We start from the raw sequence: 19,465 nt of genomic DNA, 5'->3' as shown, positions 1-19,465 counted from the left end.
TCATTTTCTATGCTTTCAAGTTTGCTTTCCTGAAAAGGTGATACCTGCTTTAAAAATCCAGAAAATACAACTGTTCGTCCAACCATTAATATATAATCAACCCTGGGATCTTTTTACAGGGCTTACAATTGTGCAAGCAGTATAAAATCATCTGTGTGTGCTAATGTGGCTCCCAAGTTTATGGAGACAGAATCACATAATTTGGCTAAGAACTTAGACTTTTGCAGCTTTTATTGGGTGGAGTCAGATTCCATTCCTGAGAAAAGGGTGGCTTTGAAATGCCTAATCTGGCATTTGTCAGAGAAGTAATACTTGACCTTCTGCCATCTTAGAGCTCACTTAGCTCAGGACCTTGAGGGAAAGCAATGATTATAAATTTACAATATAGGTGGCATAATTTAAATGTCACGTATGTGTATAATTTATTGAATCTCTGATTTTGAGAATTGTTCATTGAAATTAAAATATGAAAAAACTTTCTCAGTATATATAAAACAAGTCCTTATTTAATTAACTTAGTTGATCAAAATTTTTTAAAAAGAGAGCATGCAATGAATTAAAAATATAGTTTCCTTGGAAGTGAATGCCTTATCAAAATGCATTAATACAGTACTTCATAATGGATAAAAGAGAAGAGAAATATCAATTGGAACAACATTTTCAAATAGACTAAGGATATTCTGTCTCTTCTTAATACTCATAAAGTTAAAACCAAGACAAAGAGGTTTCTGCTTTCCTGCCTTCTGTGCTGTCTTGGCTTTTGTTCTTCAGTTTTGAATAGAAACCAGAAAATCTGACTGCCTTTGCTTCAGCTTTTATTACTCCTTTTTGCCTCCACTTTCTATCCTCTTCTTTACCTCATTTGCTTTTTCTCTATCATTTCTGACCTCTGCTTCTGTTGGACATTGCAGGTAGGTTTCCTACCAATTAAATGGATTTCTCATAATCAAAATCAAGGCTTTTAGAATCAAGCATATATAATGTGTTTTAAGTAATTAAACTGGACCGTTTTCTCAAAATCATCTATTCGGTTCCTTTGGGATTTAGTGGTTGTCCTAAATCTAAAAACATAGTCTTAAAAGAACATCTTACCCCTTAATAAGTTTAGTAGCTGTATTGCTTGGTGGTCCAGTGGTAGAATTCTTGCCTTTCCATGCTGGAGACCTGGGTTTGATTCTCGACCAATGCATCTCACGCACATCGGCCACATGTCTGTCAGTGGAGGCTTATGTGTTTTTATGATGCTGAACAGGTTTTAGCAGAGCTTCCAGACTAAGACAGACTAGGAAGAAAGGGCTGGTGATCTACTTCTGAAAATCAGCCAGTGAAAACCCTACAGATCACAGTGGCCTGATTGGTAACAGATCATGAGGATGGCACAGGACAATGGGCAGTGTGTCTTTCCATTGTGTGTGAGGTTACCATGAGTTGGGGGCTGCTCACAACAATTGCCTGTAAGAGGGACTGGAATGCAGAAATTGTTTAACAAATGTTTGTTAGTGAAGAAATGATCATGTGCAAGATTTAAACTTACCTGAGCCTTCGTTTCCCTCTTTTACATTGGATTTACTTTTCAACTGACCTTTTATACAAAAATGGATTTATGTTAAAGTATTTAGAAACATATAAAACACAGTATAAATTTAAATTATTTTTACTCTTGTTATTTTTAACTTGTGGAAGACAAAAGGTTGGTATTATAGTTAGTAATGAATTTGACCCTTGCTAAAATGAAAATTGAGCCCTGGTGGCACAGTGATTAAGAGCTCGGCTGCTAACCAAAAGGTTGGCAGTTCGAATCCACCAGTTGCTCTTTGGAAACCCTATGGTGCAGTTCTACTCTGTCCTGTAGGGTTGCTGTGAGGCAGAATCGACTCAGCGGCAGTGGTTTTTTTCTTTTTTAATGAAAATGTTCTGGATTTTCAAGAACAAGTCTGATTTCACATATTTTGGCCTATGATTTAATCACATAAACCATTAAAAATATCTCAAATTCATGTATGTAAGTATATCTCCTGTCTTTCCATACTTGACCCACCAGTCCTTGGTCAGACAATGTTCTAATTTGGAAATTATGGTCATAGGAGTCTAGTTTATAGTTACAGTGTTCACATAACACCCTAAGAAAAATTTTGGTGATCATTCAGGCAATCTTGTCTTGGGGTTTCTTTTTATTTTTGATAGCATTTTTAAGAGATAATTTTATAACGATTACTTCTAGGCATTAACTGTGAAGATAATTTATTTCAGAAAAATATGGCTAAGCTCTCTAAGGATCCTGCTAGCAGGGACACTGGCAAAGGAGACCTTGGAGTCTCAGAAGCCCTTCGTGCACCCACTTCTGGACACCATGCTCAGCCCTTGGCCTTGCCAGAAACAGAAGCAGAAGCTGGTAATTGGGTTTTATTCCTACCATCTTTGTAACATCCACAATCACAATTCCAGAGGGTTGCTTTGAGGATAAAAGGAGATCAAAGATGTGAGCAGTTTTATGAATGAACAAATGTGTAATATTATTTCTACTTACTGTGTAGCTCCCTAGATTTTACTTTGCGTTTAGAGGAGTGGGTCGCTTTGGGTCCTCTTGCTTATATCTTTTCATGTTCCTTCCTGCATTCAGAAATGATTCTTATCACAGGGAGAATAATGAGAGTTTTAATAGAGCAGTAACGTTTTTATTCCCTGACTTTATTGAGAAATCAAAGGTTTCACATGAGAGAATTCCCATATAACCAGAACTTTTTCATTCAAATTACTGCAGATTATTTCAACCATTTTTAAATGGAATTCTTTCTAAAGTGTATTAGATGTTTTCTGATTTATTTGTGAGTTTCTTGAGGGCAGGGGCAGTGTTTTTATTGCTTCCTCTGTAACACATGGCACAGTGAGTGGCCTGTAGTTTGTGCTCCTTGAATACTTTGTTAATAGCTTAACTTTCCCGTAATGAGTTAGAGATGTCATTAGGAAAAGAATTCTTAATAGCCCCTTAGTGCAGCAGAGCTTACTGAGCAACATGGGGCTTGAATTGCCTTTTCATTGAGATTTTGGAGCTGGGAGTTGGCAAATCCTTTATTAGCTCCCATCCTTTTTAGGATTTGGCTTCTGAAGCCTGCTCCTTCTTGCCACACAAACATATCCTTGCTGCTGCTTATCTGCTGTCTGTCTTCATTGCCATCTAGAAGAGAACTAAAACTTGCCCGAGAAAATCATACATGCTAAGCCAACAACCTTAGTTTCCACACATTTCTAATTCAGTAGACATTACCAGAACCATGGAGAATCTCTGGCTTTTCCAAAAGGTCAGTTGACAGCTATTTTTCTCATTGTTCAGAGGCCCTCTTTCCTTATGTCTAGGTTCTAGATGGTTGAGAATATTTTATTGCCAGTTAGGTAGATGTTAATATTACCTCAGCTTGTATTTTGCTTCTTACTTTTCAGTGCCATGTTATGTCTACTGTCGTATTTTGAATAGCCTGTGAATTAAAATTTTAATCTGTGAAAGGAATAGAAATAAGTTTTAGGTATTATTTAGCTTTGGGAAGTCCTGTCAATCTGAAAGAAATTAGTTTTTATCTAAGACAGGTCAGACTACAAGAGGATTCATTTCTTTCTCTAGTCTTTTTTCCCCCTCAAAACAAACACATTAATAAATTCATTAGACAGGATTAAATAATTCCAGAACATATAATATAGTAATTGGTAAAGTTCTCTGTAAGCCTACCTCCAGAGAACACTATTGTTGATGGTTTAGTTATATTCTCCTAATATCTTATTTTTTAAAAGGTAATTTAAAACTTAATTCTGAAATATTTGATACATGCAAAGAAAATACTTAATCCATATATATAAGTTATAAAGCATAACAACCAGCAACCCACCATTCAGCTTAAGAAGTAGAACACTACAGTACTATTGAAGAACCCTGTGTGTTCTACCAATTCCATCCCTATAACTTGCCTCCAACTAGAGGTGACAAATATTCTAAATTCTAAAAGTTACTCCCTTGCTTTTATTTTTGGTTTGACCAAATATAGAAATATAGGTATCCCCCAAAAGTTATTGCTTTATTTTATAACTCACTTCTGTAATATACTTAATATGCTTCTGAGGTTTTTGTTTTAATGCATATAGGTCTAGTTCATTCATTTTCATTGCTGTATAGTATTCCATTGTATGTGTATAGTAGAGTTTATCTATCTGTTCTCTTGTCAGTGGATATTTGCATGGTTTCCAGTTTTAAGTGAAAATTATAAATGCAGTGTATAGTATCATTGTGATGCTTCATTAATCTTCTGATGCTCATGTACATGAATAGTACCATTTAAATGAAACTAAAAAATCAGGAGAGAGCTAAGAATAAAGAATAATTTTGCTGGATCAATGATTTTAGGTAAACATTTTGGACACAGACTTCTGAGCCTGTGCCAATTTGTATTCCTACTTTAGTATATCAATTAATAGTAATTTACCTTTTGTGCAATTTTTTTGCCTACTATTTTTATTTTATAATTTTCATATATTACTGATCAAAATAGGTATTATTTACTGTGTACTTGTTCTATGCCAGGTACTATGCCAAACAGTTTTTATGCATTTATGCTTCCCCAAAATTTTTAATAATTTTTTATTTGGAAATTATTTCAAGCTTACAGAAAAGTTGCAACAATAGTAACAAAGAATACTCATATATGCTTTACTCAAATGAAGCTGTTGACAACATTTTATCCTATTTTGTGCTCTTCTAAGTTATATACATTATGGCCTTTTGCCCCTAAATAGTTCAGTGTGTATTTCCCAACAATAGGGATATTTTCTTGCATAACTTTAGTACAGAAAACTTAACGTTAGATAAAAGCATCAATCTACTGTTTGTATTCTAATTTTGTCAACTGATCCAATAACATCTTTCGTATCACTTTTCTCCTGCAGAGCAGGATTCTGTCCGGGCTCAGGTATTACATGTGGTTGTCATGAGTCTTTAACCTCCTCTAATCTAGAACATTTCCATAGCCTTTCTTTATCTTTTATGACATTGGCATTTTTGAGAGAGACATTTTCCACTCACTCCTCCCCCCCTTTTTGGTTTTCCTCATTTTGGGTTTGATGTTTCGTTATAATTAGATTCAAGTTATGCTTTCTTGGTTGGAATGTTGCATAGGGGTGTGTGCTCAGCTGGTCATGTCTGGAGGTGCATGATGTCCATTTGTCTCTTATTGGCAAGGTTAATTTTGATCACCTAGTCAATGTGTTGTCCGATTTCTTCACTGTATAATTACTGGTTTTTTAGGTTTTGTTTTTTTTTTCTCTTACAACTAAGAGGGCTGTGGGGAGACACTTTTAAGACCATGCGAATACCATTCTCTTCATCAGAAACTTCCCTTAGATTTAGCAATCATTGGTGATTCTTGCCTGCTCTAGTCTTACTATGGTGGCTGCAAAATTGTGATTTTTTTCCAACTCCAGCACTCCCTGAACATTTACTAGTTGGTACTTGGCATGCTGTTGTAATCAAGAGTCCCCCCTCTTGTTTGTTTGTTTGTTCATCTGTCCGTTCATCCATCTGCCCATCCATTCATGCATGCTTGTGTTATTTGTATGGACTCATGCGTTGTTATTTTTCAATACTTTGTAATTCACTCCTGTACTTAATTAGTGCTCAGATTCTCCCCAGTTCAGCTAGTGGGAGCTCCTTAAGCTGGCTTTGTGTCCTTGTGACATGCCTGTATTTTTGAATACTTTCATATCCTGGCAAAAGATGTTCTAGTCTCATCTTACACGTACCTTGCCATAGTATTAGGATCAGCCATTTCTTGAGATCCCAGGTTCCTTTTACTGGGGAATAATATTTCAATACTTAGGTCTGAGCACTAGGTTTCATAGCAGTTTTTAAAGTAGATGGTGTTCCAGTTCTACATATTAAAAAACTAGACTTCAAAAAGGTTAAGTAATATGCTCTGAGTCACACAACCAGTAAATAGTGGAAACAGGATTTAAACACAGTCCTCTCTATCTTAAGCATCATGCATATAGCCTTCTTTCAGTTGCACCGTGGCCTTGAGTCATGTCATCTGGCTTGCTTTTCATTTTTCTTTTTTTGGTAATTCTTGATCAAACTGATATAAAAGTTTGCTATCATTTAATTTTCACAGATAAGAAAAAGATCCTTGAAATTAAAGATTCATGCTGTGGACACTGCTTCCAAGAACTTGAAAAGGCAAAGCAAGAATGTCAAGATCTGAAAAGAAAACTGGAGAAATGCTGTAGGCATCTTCAGCATTTAGAAAGAAAGCACAAAGCTGTAGTGGAAAAAATTGGAGGTTAGCATTTCAGGTAGCCCTGCCACCAGTGTGAATCTCTTTGATCCCTGCTGAAGTGTTCAAATGTGACATTTTAGTTAATGTAGTTACTGATTCTCTTTTGGGATTAATGTCAACTAATTTGGACCTTATTTTTACTAATCAAGTGATTATTACTGATCTCAAAAGAGGGATTTTCAGCTCTGATTAAAAGGTCACATTCCTTTCTTCCTCTCTTGATTGAGTAGATATTGAGGGCCTGATGAGTGTGAGGCAGTGTTCTAGGCACTAGAGATACAGCCATGAATAAAACAGACACAATTCCAGTTCTCATGAAGATGTAAAAGACTGCGTTCCTTTCCTTCAAGAAGCTTATCGTCAAGTTAGAGGAGTTAACAATAGATTAATAAATGCAATGTTGAGTGCTACTGGCAGTATGTTTATCTATACTTAGAAGAAAGGGTGTTAACTCTTCCTGATATTAGAGTTAAGCCTTGAAAGATGGGGCTGTATGCCAAAAAGAATAGCATTCTAGGCAGAAGGAAAAGGCGTGAGCAAACTCATATGGGTCTGGTGTGGCCTCCATCCAGTGCAGTCTTCACAATGCTGGCAGAGTAATTTATCTAAAAGGGATATCTTCTGTCATTTCCTATTGCCCTTCTTAAAAAAGTAAACTATTTTGCTTATAAGCTGCTCCCTCTTACCTTTTATTATTCACTTATACTCCATGCTCTTTTTCTCCTTACATATGAAATATTGCAGATTCCTGAACTGGTCCTATTGTCTTTTATCTCTGGACCTTGCATATGATGTTACTTTGTCCTACACTTGACCTTCTCATTTCCTCTTTGCCTGACTCATCCTGACCCTTGAAGATTCAACTCAGAAGACACCTCATCTGCAAAGCCCTCGTTGACTTTCCTTAGGTGGGCTGCTCCTGCGTGGCCTTGTAGCACTTGGCTCTATTACATTACTTCCTATTCTGTATTTTAATTGTCTGGTTATTTGCCCGATAACCTCTCTAAACTAAGTTCCCTGAGGATAAGGGATTATGTCTTACCTTGTTCATCCTTGTAGTCATGGTACCAATGAATGAAAGATTGAAAACAAGAGTCCCAAATAATTGTATCATTCAGAAAAGACCTAGTGAATAGGTTTGCTTTTTTTTCCTGCCTTCACCTCTATCTCTTGCCTGGACAATGGCAGCCATCTCCTGAGTCTTTCAGCTTCCCATCTTGTCCCTCCAATACATTTTCCATAGGTAGCTAGCGTAGCCTTTTAGAAAGTAGACTGAATCATAACATTCTCTTATTTATAGCCCTTCAGTGGCTTGCTGTGGCCCTCAGCATGAAATCCAAACATTTAATTCAATATGGTTTAAAATAGTCCTTCATGATCCAGTGCCTGCTAGCACCTCCAACCTCATAGTTCCCCGAGCTCTCTGATTCTCTCAGTAGAACTATAAGCATGGATTTAATTGTCTTTTATCTCTGGGCCTCTTTATCATGTGCTCCCTTTACCAAAACATCCGTCTTCCCATCCTGATCTCACTACCTAGCTAACTCCTACTCATCTTTTCCCAGTGCAGGACTTCCTCGGGAGGCTTTCCCCACCACCCCAGACTTGATTAGGTCCTCCCATTAGACATTCTCCATAGCTCCTATAGTTTTCATAACTTTCATCATCCTTGTAATTATTTGTTGTCTGTATTCCTCTTTGGAGTATAGACTTCATGGCAACAAGGATCAAGTCCTGTCCCAGCACTTAGCGCAGTACCTGGCATCATAGTACACACTCAGTAAATGTCGTTGACTAAGGCACAAGAGTTTTAAGAATTTTGAGATAAAATTTTCACACTACAATTACCTTTATGACTACTTAGCTCTTTAGTAGGGGCCAAGAGAATAAATGAGATTTTTGCCCAAACTGTAGATACATATAGCTACAGAAGTATGCTGTTATAAAATTTGATGAAAACCAAGAAAATTTGTGTTACATAATAAAATGATGAAGGCAGTTTGATAGTATTTATACCATTCATTGTGGTATACATATGTGATCATAAAATAGTTATTCCATATGGTGCTTTTGAAGCTAATACTCTCTGTAATTCGCAGACTTGGAAAGAATCCATTATTTTGAAGGAAGTACCTTTTTGAAGGTACTTCCTTCAAAACAATGGCCTGATAAAAGGGGTCAAGGTCAGAATGTAAGTCATTTGATGTTTGATTTGAGTTTTGTCTTAATGTATTTCTATTAGGTGATAGTATCTTTACTACTGTTGTTGCTTTTTTTTTTTTTTTCCTGCAATTCCATTTTTCACTCTGTTGGTAGCATTTATTGAAAAGTGCAGAGTAAGCGTGAGTGGTTTAAAAATATACAAGCTCTATCAATTGCCACTGGGAACAGAGTGATTCATTCCCTTCATCCTAACTTATAGGATGTGTTGAGGAGATAGCATAGTAGGGAACGTGGGGCACCATGTTCACATGTATTGAGCACTGGTGCTGCCAGGCCTTGTATAAGGGGCTGTGCATTTCTATTTTATTTCTGTTATAATCTTTGTAGGTAATACTATACCCATTTTACATTTGAAAAAACAAAACAAAACAAAACTCTGGTTCACAAAGGTTAACTAATGTGCCTAGGCTCATTCAACTGGCAAGAAGCTGAGCTAGGATTTAAACCTATATCTCTTTGACTCTGAAATTCATCCTTTTTTGTCCTACATCGTAGGACTCTATCAATCTCTTGTTTAAAGTCCAAAGAATTGAAAACCTTATATTCATACTTAGAGTGAATTTTCTTTTTATTTTATATTTAAGTTCTTGTTCAATGGTCATTTATGTGAGCCTAGACTATACGACAGGTTCCATGGGGGACATGGAATCAGAAAACTTATGTCTACAGAGGTTCATTCTAGCTGGAAAAAAAACCAAAAAACGCATGCATGTGGAACAGTTGGAAAGCAATTCCAGGGTGGTTTGTAACCTAGAGCAAGATTGAAAATGGAGCACAGATTTGAAGTGCTGAGAAGACGGAACAAGGGAGTGGTCCAACTATGGTGTGGATCCTCAGAGAATGAATGACACAGACAAGCAGTGAAAATTGCACAGTTGCTATAAACATTTGCACTGGGTACTTAAGAGACAGGAAGACTGGGGAGAAAAGGTGATTACTGTTCAACATACTACAAACTTTATTTTACAGAAGAGAATAGTGAACTTGTTGAAGAATTAATAGAAGAAAACAATGATATGAAGAATAAATTGGAAGAACTGAAAACACTTAGTAAAACACCACCAAGGTAGACTTTTACTATTAAAAAGAACAAAACATTTATATCTAAGTATTAAAAAAAATTTGTAAATATCACCTATTATTACTGTTATACAGCAAAAAGTTTTATAAAAAAGAAAACAAATTTCCAAAACTTTATCCCCAGAAAATACCTTCTGCTAACTTCTTGTTTCATATCATTTATATTGTTTTATATTGCACACACATATCATGTGTACGACATGTTTAAAAAGTTGAGATCATCGCATAAACCATTTTGTAACCTTTTGTTAATATTACAAGACAAACATTTTCCCATGTCATTAGATATTCTCCTTCAGTATGCTTTTCAGTAGCTGCAAGGGTTTTAATCATATGAATTTACCATGATTTATTTAAGCAATCATAACATTTATTTCCATTTTCCCTTATTTTAAATATCTATAATGAAGATCCTTGTATATAAAATTTTTAGCACATTTCTATTTTTAGAATGTATGGATACATATACATTTTTCAAAGGAAGTTTTTCACTTGCCACCTGTTTTTGCATCTTTGGTTTGTTTTCAGGTCATTGTCTGAAGGGGCCGTTGAAAATGCTTATTACATGCTCTACAGTGGGAAGGCCTTGGAAGAACTTCGTGGGCAATACATTAAAGCTGTAAAAAAAATTAAGCGTAAGTCCCTAAGGAAATTCCAAAGATTTTAAGGATGGTTTGAGCTTTTTTATTGTTGTTGTTCTATGTAAACTCAGTGTTTACTAGCAGTAGTAATTTTAGAAGAAGCCCGGGTGACACAGTGGTTAAGCACTTGGCTACTGGCGGTTTGAACCCACCAGCCACCCCGCAGGAGAAAGATGTGGCAATCTGCTTCCATAAAGATTACAGCCTTGGAAACCCCATGGGGCAGTTCTACTCCGTCCTATAGGGTAACTGTGAGTAGGAATCGACTCGACAGCACAACATCAATAACAACAGTAATTTGAGGGAGTTTGCCGAACTACCTGTTCTGGGATCTTGCCTGCTCTTAGAAGGGATTGTTGATACTTTTTCTAAATCATGCAGTAATAGATCATTTTGCCCAAGTTATATCTTTGGAAGTAACCTGAGGGTAGAGTTATTTCTCTATTACTGATTACCCTATTTCTTTATTGGATACCAGTACTAAAGTAAACGTTTAATAATCTTACAACTTAAATAACTTTTAGCAAAGAAAATGTCACATGAGTTTTAAAGTAGCAATTATCACTTTCTACCATAAGCTTTTTGGAGTCCCTGGGTGGTGCAAAGTGTTTACATTCTCTGTTGCTAACCGAAAGGTTAGAGGTTCAAGTACACTCAGAGGTACCTCTGAAGAAAGGCCTGATGATCTACTTCTGAAAAAATCAGCCATTGACACAGTGATTAACTATGGAGCACAGTTCTACTCTGACACACATGGGTCACCGTGAGTCAGAGTCAACTCAACGGCAGCTGGCAGCAGGTTACCATAAACTTTTAAGGACTGTAGAACTGGATCTAGTTAGGAGCTGTTCTGTTGTTTGTCATCGTTCTCATGGTGGATTAAATCATAGATGTAAATTTGTTTATCAAGTCCTTTGTGGGACAAGGTCATGCCAGCATATCTTGCAGATCATTTCCCTGGTTTATGGTTGTCCAGTAGAATACCTCTTGGCTTTCAATATCAAAATTATATAGAATGTATATATCTCCCACTGAAATGACCAGTGTTTATATAGGGAAAACTACAGGCAGTCCTGGGTTGCAACCAAGATCTGTTCCTAAGTCTGTCTTTAAGTCAAATTTGTAGGTGAGTTGGAACAGGTACATACAGTTCTTATTTAGCATCAGTTAGTCAAATGTTTGTCTTAGTATATAGTAAATATTTTGCCCTTCTGTGCATATAAAACACTTCAGAAACACTTCAAACTGCACAGTGTTTTCATGAGTGTCACAAAATTGTGTGTGTGTTCATTATTACGAACCATTGTATTTAACTCAAATTTTTAATATAATAGGCTTTATGGCAGTCTGTTCTTAAGTATGAGTTGTCCATAAGTTGGATGTTCATAACCTGAGGACTGCCTATATGTAGAAACTAGTCTCCCAGTTAGTATTTTTACATAGAACATCTAATTTTCAGGAAGAGCTTCCTACCTTTAAAAGGGAGATTCTTCTATGAATTGGTATTCCTAATACAACAGGGGTGGTGAAAATTGGTATTCCTAATATAACAGGGGTGGTGAAATTCTAGATGTAGGCTGTAGCCCTGGATTTAGTAAAATATATCAGCCTCAACTAATGGGGGCCTCAATCAAAGCATGTTGAGTTAAAAAAGAGACCTTGAAAGCTGTGAACTACATTTAAATATGCATTTCAAAAGGCAACTATAAAGCCTCATATTCTTCCCTACATTAGATTTGTACATATCTCTCATGAATTATAATATTATATTTAGTTAGATACTCAATAAGTGCTGCTGAACGAATTGAATAAGTGATGGCACATGGATTTTCAGAGCACAAGTAAACAACAGTCTCTCTCCAGCTCGTATTGCTTCCTTTGCTTCTGTCTTTTGGTGTCTGCTTCACTGTTCCTTTCTGCCTCGCCCTTTCTTTATATTTCTTTTTCCTCTTCTCACAACTGGACATAATGTATAATTGAAATATATGAATTTCCTTGCCTCAAATTTATGACATTTTCTTACCTAAGTGTTTTGGAACATGACAAAATTTCCATAAGGAATATGCCATATGTCCTTAGCATATGTGGCTATCATCATTCCAAAAGGACTTGTAAATGAATTCTCTTTTGAGTCCACCAAAATGGTGATCCGAAATATCCCATTTTAAGGATTGTGAAGATCTATAATGTTTAAATTATTCTTCCAATTACTTCATCTCCCAAAAAAATTGATCTGAAGTCTGCCTCTCCTATTTCTGAAAAACTGCACTAAACATGAATTCTTTGGGGATTCCCTCCCACCTCCTATAGGTGATATGCTCCGCTATATCCAGGAGAGTAAGGAAAGAGCTGCTGAAATGGTAAAAGCAGAGGTATTTCGAGAACGTCAAGAAACCGCCCGAAAGATGCGCAAATATTATTTGGTTTGCCTCCAACAGATTTTGCAGGATAATGGAAAACAGGAGGGGTAAGTTTAGTCTAAACACTGTGCCTGAGAGTACCAGGACGGCATGTTGTCATTTTTTATCTATTTTCCTTAACCACAAAATTAACTATTTCTATGTGATGAGCCACTGCGGTTAAAAGAAACTTACTGGCTGTATTACCCTAAATGTTGGCAGAGCTAATAGAAAAACAGAAATCCTGGGGCTAAGAAAACTCATTTTTTCCCTTTAAACTATATTAATTTAATATTCTGGAATTCCCCACAGGGCCGATAAAAAGATTATGAATGCCGCTAGCAAACTTGCTACAATGGCAAAATTGCTGGAAACACCTATTTCTAAAAGAACCCAGAGCAAAACTACACAGTCTGGTATGTCAAAATGAGTCACTTAAATGGTTTTTCTCTTCTTTTTTTTTTTGTTATTTATCTCTTTTCAGTATGAAAAAGACCAGAAAAGGTAAGTACGGAGTTAATTTATAAAGTTGTGTTTTAACTTAAATGGGAGGTTTACAAAAAGAATGTAGCATTTCCATTTCAAGTAGGCAGACTGAGCATACACAGCAGCTTCCTGTTCCTGCCTGATCCCTAGAAGTGACAGAAAATATCTAATAAACAAATGAAGAAGGAGAGAAAGAAGAGATCTATAACTGAGTTTTAAAAACATGTAATTGGTAGAGCAAAAGCTATGAGAAACTGAAAGAAAGGAGACAGTATAGGATTGAAGATGAAAACCTCAGTTCAAAACTGTTTCATGTCTGAAGGTAGAATGTTCTAGGACAACTAGGGAACCCCGGGAATACTAATGGGGTGATTAGTTGGTATTCTGGAACAACAGCAACCAGGTAGAGCCACCTTTCTTTATTTCTTCTTCTCCCCTCCCTTCCCCAACCTTAATAATGGGCTGGACAAGAGCACCAGGAACAAAGAGTATGGGAGCAGGGCAAGTGCTCCAGGTGGTTAGCCACAACAAGGTGGAACTGGGAGCCCACATACTTAGAGTACCAGCTATTAAATCTTTCTACCTTGAAGCTCATTTGTCTCTACCCCACACCCAACTCCTTTAAAGAAGCAGCACAAACAGATACAGCATTCTAGAAATCTAAAAGATAAGGATTCAATCAAGAGTTACCACACATTTATAGAAAGCCAGCACTGTGAAAAAAAGACACCAAACTAAAAACAAAAAACCAGTAGAATTAACAGATCAGACAACGGGACTTACAGAGATTAGAAAAATCTAGTGTTCCCAGAGAGATGCAAGAGGATATTGTAGAGGAAACTAAAAATATACTAAGATTTTTACCATATTCAAGGATATAGATATTGATAACTCTAGCCACTGCTAGAAAAATGCAGGTTTAAGTATGTGTTTTAAAATTTAAGGGTAACCAATAGAGAAATAGAAATACAATATGTAACTTTTAAACTGGTAGGAGAAAAACTTGGAAGAAAGCATTTTCAATCTTAACAAAATCAGGAAAGAAAAGGAAGATATAATAGTAAAGAAAAGAAAAGAAAGATATAATAGTAGATTGAAAGATATCATCAATCACAATAAATATAAATAGGTTAAACTCACTTATTAAAAGACCATGACTTTCAAATAGGGTTTCAAAAAATTCAGATATATGCTATTTTTACAAGAAGAACATCTAAAATTCAAAATAAAGGGATGGAGAATAATATACCAAGCAAATGCAGGGTTGATATTAAATTGATTATAGAGTTAAATGCAATGTTATTATTAGGTAAATTAGAGTAGGCATTAAAAGAGACAAAGGTGATAGTTCATATTGATAAAGGAGCAGTCGTCCAAGACGCTATAAATTGTTTTTTTCTATACGTAATAACATAACTTTAGAATATATAAAGCAAAATTTGATAAAAATACATGAAAAAAAATTGGTGAATTCCCAATCGCACAGGGAGATTTTAACATATCTGTGGGTAAATGAATTTTTGAACTGCTGGGAAGTTTGAAGCAGAGAGATTGTTCAAGAAATCAAGAGTCTGATGTTGGTAAACATTCCTCACATGGAAGCATAAAGACGATTTGTGTAAATTTTGGAATGGTGATGGGAACCTTGGGAATAAAAGGGCAGCGGCATGTATCAAGAAAAGAATTTTCTAGATCTGGGGTGACAGTGGGCAAATGTGTCCCCAGAAGAAGCAAACTCTTCATGAACTCTAAGAACCAAGGTACAGAACTCTGAGATACGATGCCTCTGATTCTATACTGTCTGGCTGCTTTCCTCTGATCTGATTTAGTGTTGTTAACTAATTAAATCAGAAACTCAATTTAGTTTTACAGAGGGCTGTGTGTGTGTGTTGGTAGGCGTCTGGGTGTGTGTGTGTGTAGGTGTGTGTAGGTGTTGGGCAGACAGATTCTTCCAGCCAATATAGAGTCTATCAGAAACTCCATACTCGACACTAGAGCAAGATTGGAAACGTTGCAGTTGGCTCTTCAAACCCTATAACATCTATTACAGAAAATGATGAATCGGGTGGGGAAAAATAATAATATATCTGATTTCAAAAACAACATTGCCAAGCTTTATTAATGGATTTGTGTAAAGAATATTTTAAAATGTCCAACATTGATATATTTTCTTTGAGAATGATTAAAAACGTGTGCATTCTTTGAGAATACATAAAAACATATTTTTGCTTCTCATAAACGTTAATTTTCTCCTAATTTTGTGTTCCCCTGTACATAGTAGCACTGCCTCTGACTTCAGAGATGCTGATTGGAGTTGAAAAACCAAAAAGGAATGATGTGAATCAGCATATACCTGGCTACAATGAAAGGAAATCAAGCAGTATCCCCAGAAGTATGTGTGAACAAGTTCCTAAGAAGGCTGCTTGTAACTTACGAAGGCGGTTAGAGGACGCTGAGCAGGGGGACAGAAAGCTTGTGGGCTCCAAGGGGTCACATTCAGACTTTAATTTTGGGGATAATAGCTGCAGTCAGCTAGACATTTTGCCAGGGAATGTTTCTCCTGAGTTTGTTCCTTGTGAAGGTGAGAGAGGCTTGAGTTTGCATAAGAAGAAAGATCTGCTCAGTGACATTGGCTCTGAATCTCCTCTGCATTCAGCCGCATACCCCTTTCTTGGCACTTTCGGAAATAAACCCTCACCTAGATGTACCCCAGGCCTTTCCGAATCAGGATCCACATGTATAGCCTTTCGAGGTCCCAATGAAAGACCTGGTTTAAAAGTATACAAATGCAGCCCACTGACGGAAGGTGAAAATGCTGCACCTGAGACAAGTCGAGGTTCGGGCGTTCAGGAAACTCCAGTCAAGGATGGAGGGGCCCTCAGTGTCTCCTTAGACTGGCGCGCCAGCAGTGCGGCTCTGCCCTGTCACAGTCATGAAGTGTCATTTCTACATAGTGGGCCGCAAGTAACCCTGGATACGCTAACTGAATCTGTTAAATCCAAACCGTCTTCAGCAACTAACTGCCTTCCAGATACAGAGAAAAATAATATGATTTGTAAACCGATGAAATGTCAGACTGATCACACTCCAGGCCTGTCGGCAGAAACCATGTATTCGCAGCCAGAAAAGATCAGTATGACTCTTGGACACCCATCTCATCACACGACTGATCTGTTAAAGTCAGATTTAAAAAAACTCAGCAGCACAGTCCCATCTTCAGTGTATTGGCAGCCTTTGAGAAAATCAATCCCTCCCCTAGCTAGCCAACAAGATAGTGGCTTTGCTAGCCCATTTGTTCATCTAGACTAATTGTTGTACAGTATTTAAGAAGAATCGTTATACTGACAAGAAAACCGGAAGGGAAGACTTCATACTGAAAAAATTGTGGGCTCTGCCTATTTTAAGATGTTTTAATAACATTTATTACATGAGTAAAGTATTCTCATAAAATTACTTGAGATATTTACGTTGCCTTAATCTTCCAGAGGCTGGACGGTGTACATGTAATCTGCTTCTTCTGTGTGGTGATTATATTTGTTTGCCAAACCATCTATTTTTGTATTTATAAATTTGCTTACTGTGCAGTGTTAAATTATTACCTGTTTAAATAAACTTGCATATGATCTGTAGAATTGTTATGAATTATTTTGTAATTGACAGTATATAAATGTAATATTGGCAGCATGTTTGAAATTCATCCAGAAAAAATATAAACTGATTGTTTGCATGTATGGTCAGTAAAATTTAATTTTTAACATCAGCCATGTTTAATGAGGCTATACCTTTCCTGGAAATGTCTACCCAAAATTTTGATCCTTGCTTTTAATTAGTAGAAAAGAAATTTTCCCAGGATTGCTGCAAAACACATAGCTGTGTCCTGGTTTCATTATTTAAAATACCAGTCTAAATTTTTTTAGTCGACATTTACATTATTTCGTATCACTTGTGATTTCCAGAGACTTTCTTTATCTCTTTTATGGTTTTACAGTCTTTCCTTCATCTGAAATATTGAAGTAACGAGCTTTGTCACGTACCAAAAACTTTTTATACTATTAGATTTTTATGTTTATTTATAGTACAGAATTAATTGTGGCTGCCTGTCTTATTAATTCTATAGGTCGAAGGTGGTAATTCTAAAGTGAAGAATGCATGCAGAAGTGAATGGCCACCTAAATACTCCATTTCTGGGTGAATTCTCTTTCAGATTCCTAGAGATGGAATGTATGCAGGTGCTTAGATGCCTGCAAGTGCTGCCTAAAAACAGTTGCTCTCATATTTTTCACCCCTAATGTATTATGGACTGTGTTTTGGGGTTCATCTGGTATATTTTTCTACCCAGAACCAGGCTGACGTGGGTAGTGGTGGCAAGGGAGGAGGGGAAAGGGTGGGTGGCAAGATGCATCCTCCACCTACTGATAACCAACTCTAAAAGTAAGAAAGAAGAGAAACTGCTGAGACTTGGAAAGCCGGGTCCCCTTAGCTGGTGACCAGATTTGGATAAGCCTCAGCTTAGCACTGGATTTTGGTCTTGCATTGATCTGCTGCTGGAGAAGGGAACAAACTGTCTCTTCAGAATCTCTCTTGTGTTCCTGAAGATACAATGCCCCTTCTCCATCAGCTTGGCTGCCATCGCTCACACTAAGAAAATCCGTAAACCAGCAGAGTTTATGCTCCACATGGGTCTGGTTGGTGGTTGAACATCTTAAACCCTGGGTATAAATCAGCTGAGAATCTACCTCATAGCTCACCTACATTGCTATCTTTGTTGTATATCCATGCCAGGTATTTAAACTCTCAGCATCAAGGTTGAAACTAAAAATCTTTTTGCTTTCTGCCCCTTTTATGGTATCTGTAATCTGTTTCGATATCTATAATCTCAATAGGATTAGGTTCTTTTATGTTATACACCCTTCTCCCACCACTAAGGAAGGTATGAATTGATCCGTGTGCAAATGAGAGACTGTACAGTCAAATTCCAGTTGCCTTCAAGACCATTCTGACTCGTGGAGACCCCATGTGTGTAAGAGTAGAACTGTGTTCCATAGGATTTTTAGTAACTGGTATTTCAGAAGTAGATTGTCAGGCCTCTCTTCCAAGGCACCTCTGGTTGGACTCAAACTTACAACCTTTTTGTTAACAGCTGAGCACAGTAACTGTTTGGGCCATCTCAGGACTCCCTGTACAGCTGATTATGACCAGTGATTTACATGGGTCTGAAAGGTAATGCTTTCTGTCGTCTTCCTGCACTTGTTGAAAGCTGAGGAAGAGTTGAGAATGGGGGAAGTGATTAGACTTTCAGCAGTAGATTTAGTTAACATTAAATAATTGCTTCTATATGGCCCCATGTTAAAGGCCACATATGTGTTAACTGACTTTACCTATATTAGATATTTCATGTCATTCAATCTCCACAATAACCCTGTGAAGTAGGTGGTATCATTTTAAAGATAAGGCAACAGGCCCAGAGAGACTAAGTCATTGACCCAAGGCCCCATAAGAAGTCAGTAGGCATATCTCACGAGATCTAAGAGTGGGCGAAGGGGAGCAGTAGGAAACACAGCTGAAAAGGTGCCTGGTTGAATGCAGGGTCGTGAAGAGGGGCGTACCGAGGGGTTTAGAGCCTGGGTGATTGGGACGATTATTGTGCTAGCTATCAACAAATATTGAGAAGATTGCTGTGCTATCAACAGGTGCTGAGAAATCAGGAAGAAATCAGGACATGGTGAATTTAAGAGGCTGTGCCTTCCTTTGAAAACTGCAATGGCCATTCCTTGGTCGGGCACACAGGAATAGTAAAAACTAATGGACAGACACTAACTTGGACACTAATTGTGCCAAGCACTTCATTATCTCATTGAATCCTCGCAGCGGCCATTTGAGGGATGCTGTATATGGACATTTTAAACCGAGGCTTAGAGGGCTTAAGTAATTCGCTCAACACAGCTAACGGATGGTAGAGCTGGTCACACCCAAGTCCTTTTTTAAAACAAATAATTTTAGAATAGTTTACATTTACAAAGACATTGCACAGATAGCACAGAGAATTCCCTGTGTGGTTTCCCCTCTGATTAACATCTTATATTGTTATGGTATAATTGTCACAACTAATGAGCCAGCATTTAATATTGGTCTTTTTTTTTAAGTACAGAGCTTATGCTCTTAATCCCTGTACTGTATTTGGCTGGTTTATAGATGAGCTGGAATTCATTTTAAAGGGGGCAGTTCTTTCCTCTTTCCTTCCACTTCTCCCCTTTGCTCCCAAGAAGGAAAATGAGTGCAGCAGGCTTCTCCATATGTGAATCAGTTTAACTTGCCTCCTTGG

The 19,465-nt window shown here is 37.0% G+C and overlaps 1 protein-coding gene across 5 annotated transcripts in view; it reads left to right on the top strand.

Annotated features, from left to right (window-relative positions):
• Window positions 1-16,914, top strand: part of CEP152 (centrosomal protein 152) — a 102,981-nt gene extending 86,067 nt beyond the window's left edge. For 3 of the 5 annotated variants that reach the window (XM_023740652.1, XM_023740651.1, XM_023740653.1), the window contains 6 exons: window positions 2,251-2,392; window positions 9,507-9,603; window positions 10,146-10,252; window positions 12,569-12,725; window positions 12,970-13,073; window positions 15,422-16,914. In XM_023740652.1, coding sequence (XP_023596420.1) covers window positions 2,251-2,392; window positions 9,507-9,603; window positions 10,146-10,252; window positions 12,569-12,725; window positions 12,970-13,073; window positions 15,422-16,452 — 1,638 coding nt within the window. In that variant the 3' untranslated portion in view covers window positions 16,453-16,914. Of the gene's footprint in view, window positions 1-2,250; window positions 2,393-6,149; window positions 6,318-9,506; window positions 9,604-10,145; window positions 10,253-12,568; window positions 12,726-12,969; window positions 13,074-15,421 lie in introns of those variants that run through there. The other 2 variants (XM_023740654.1, XR_002825615.1) reach the window with 2 other exon arrangements.
• The last annotated feature ends 2,551 nt before the right edge of the window (window positions 16,915-19,465 follow it).

The sequence above is a fragment of the Trichechus manatus genome, unplaced genomic scaffold (genome assembly GCF_000243295.1).
Source record: "Trichechus manatus latirostris isolate Lorelei unplaced genomic scaffold, TriManLat1.0 scaffold00161, whole genome shotgun sequence".
NCBI lineage: Eukaryota > Metazoa > Chordata > Mammalia > Sirenia > Trichechidae > Trichechus > Trichechus manatus.
This window is presented reverse-complemented; position numbering and strand designations above follow the sequence as displayed.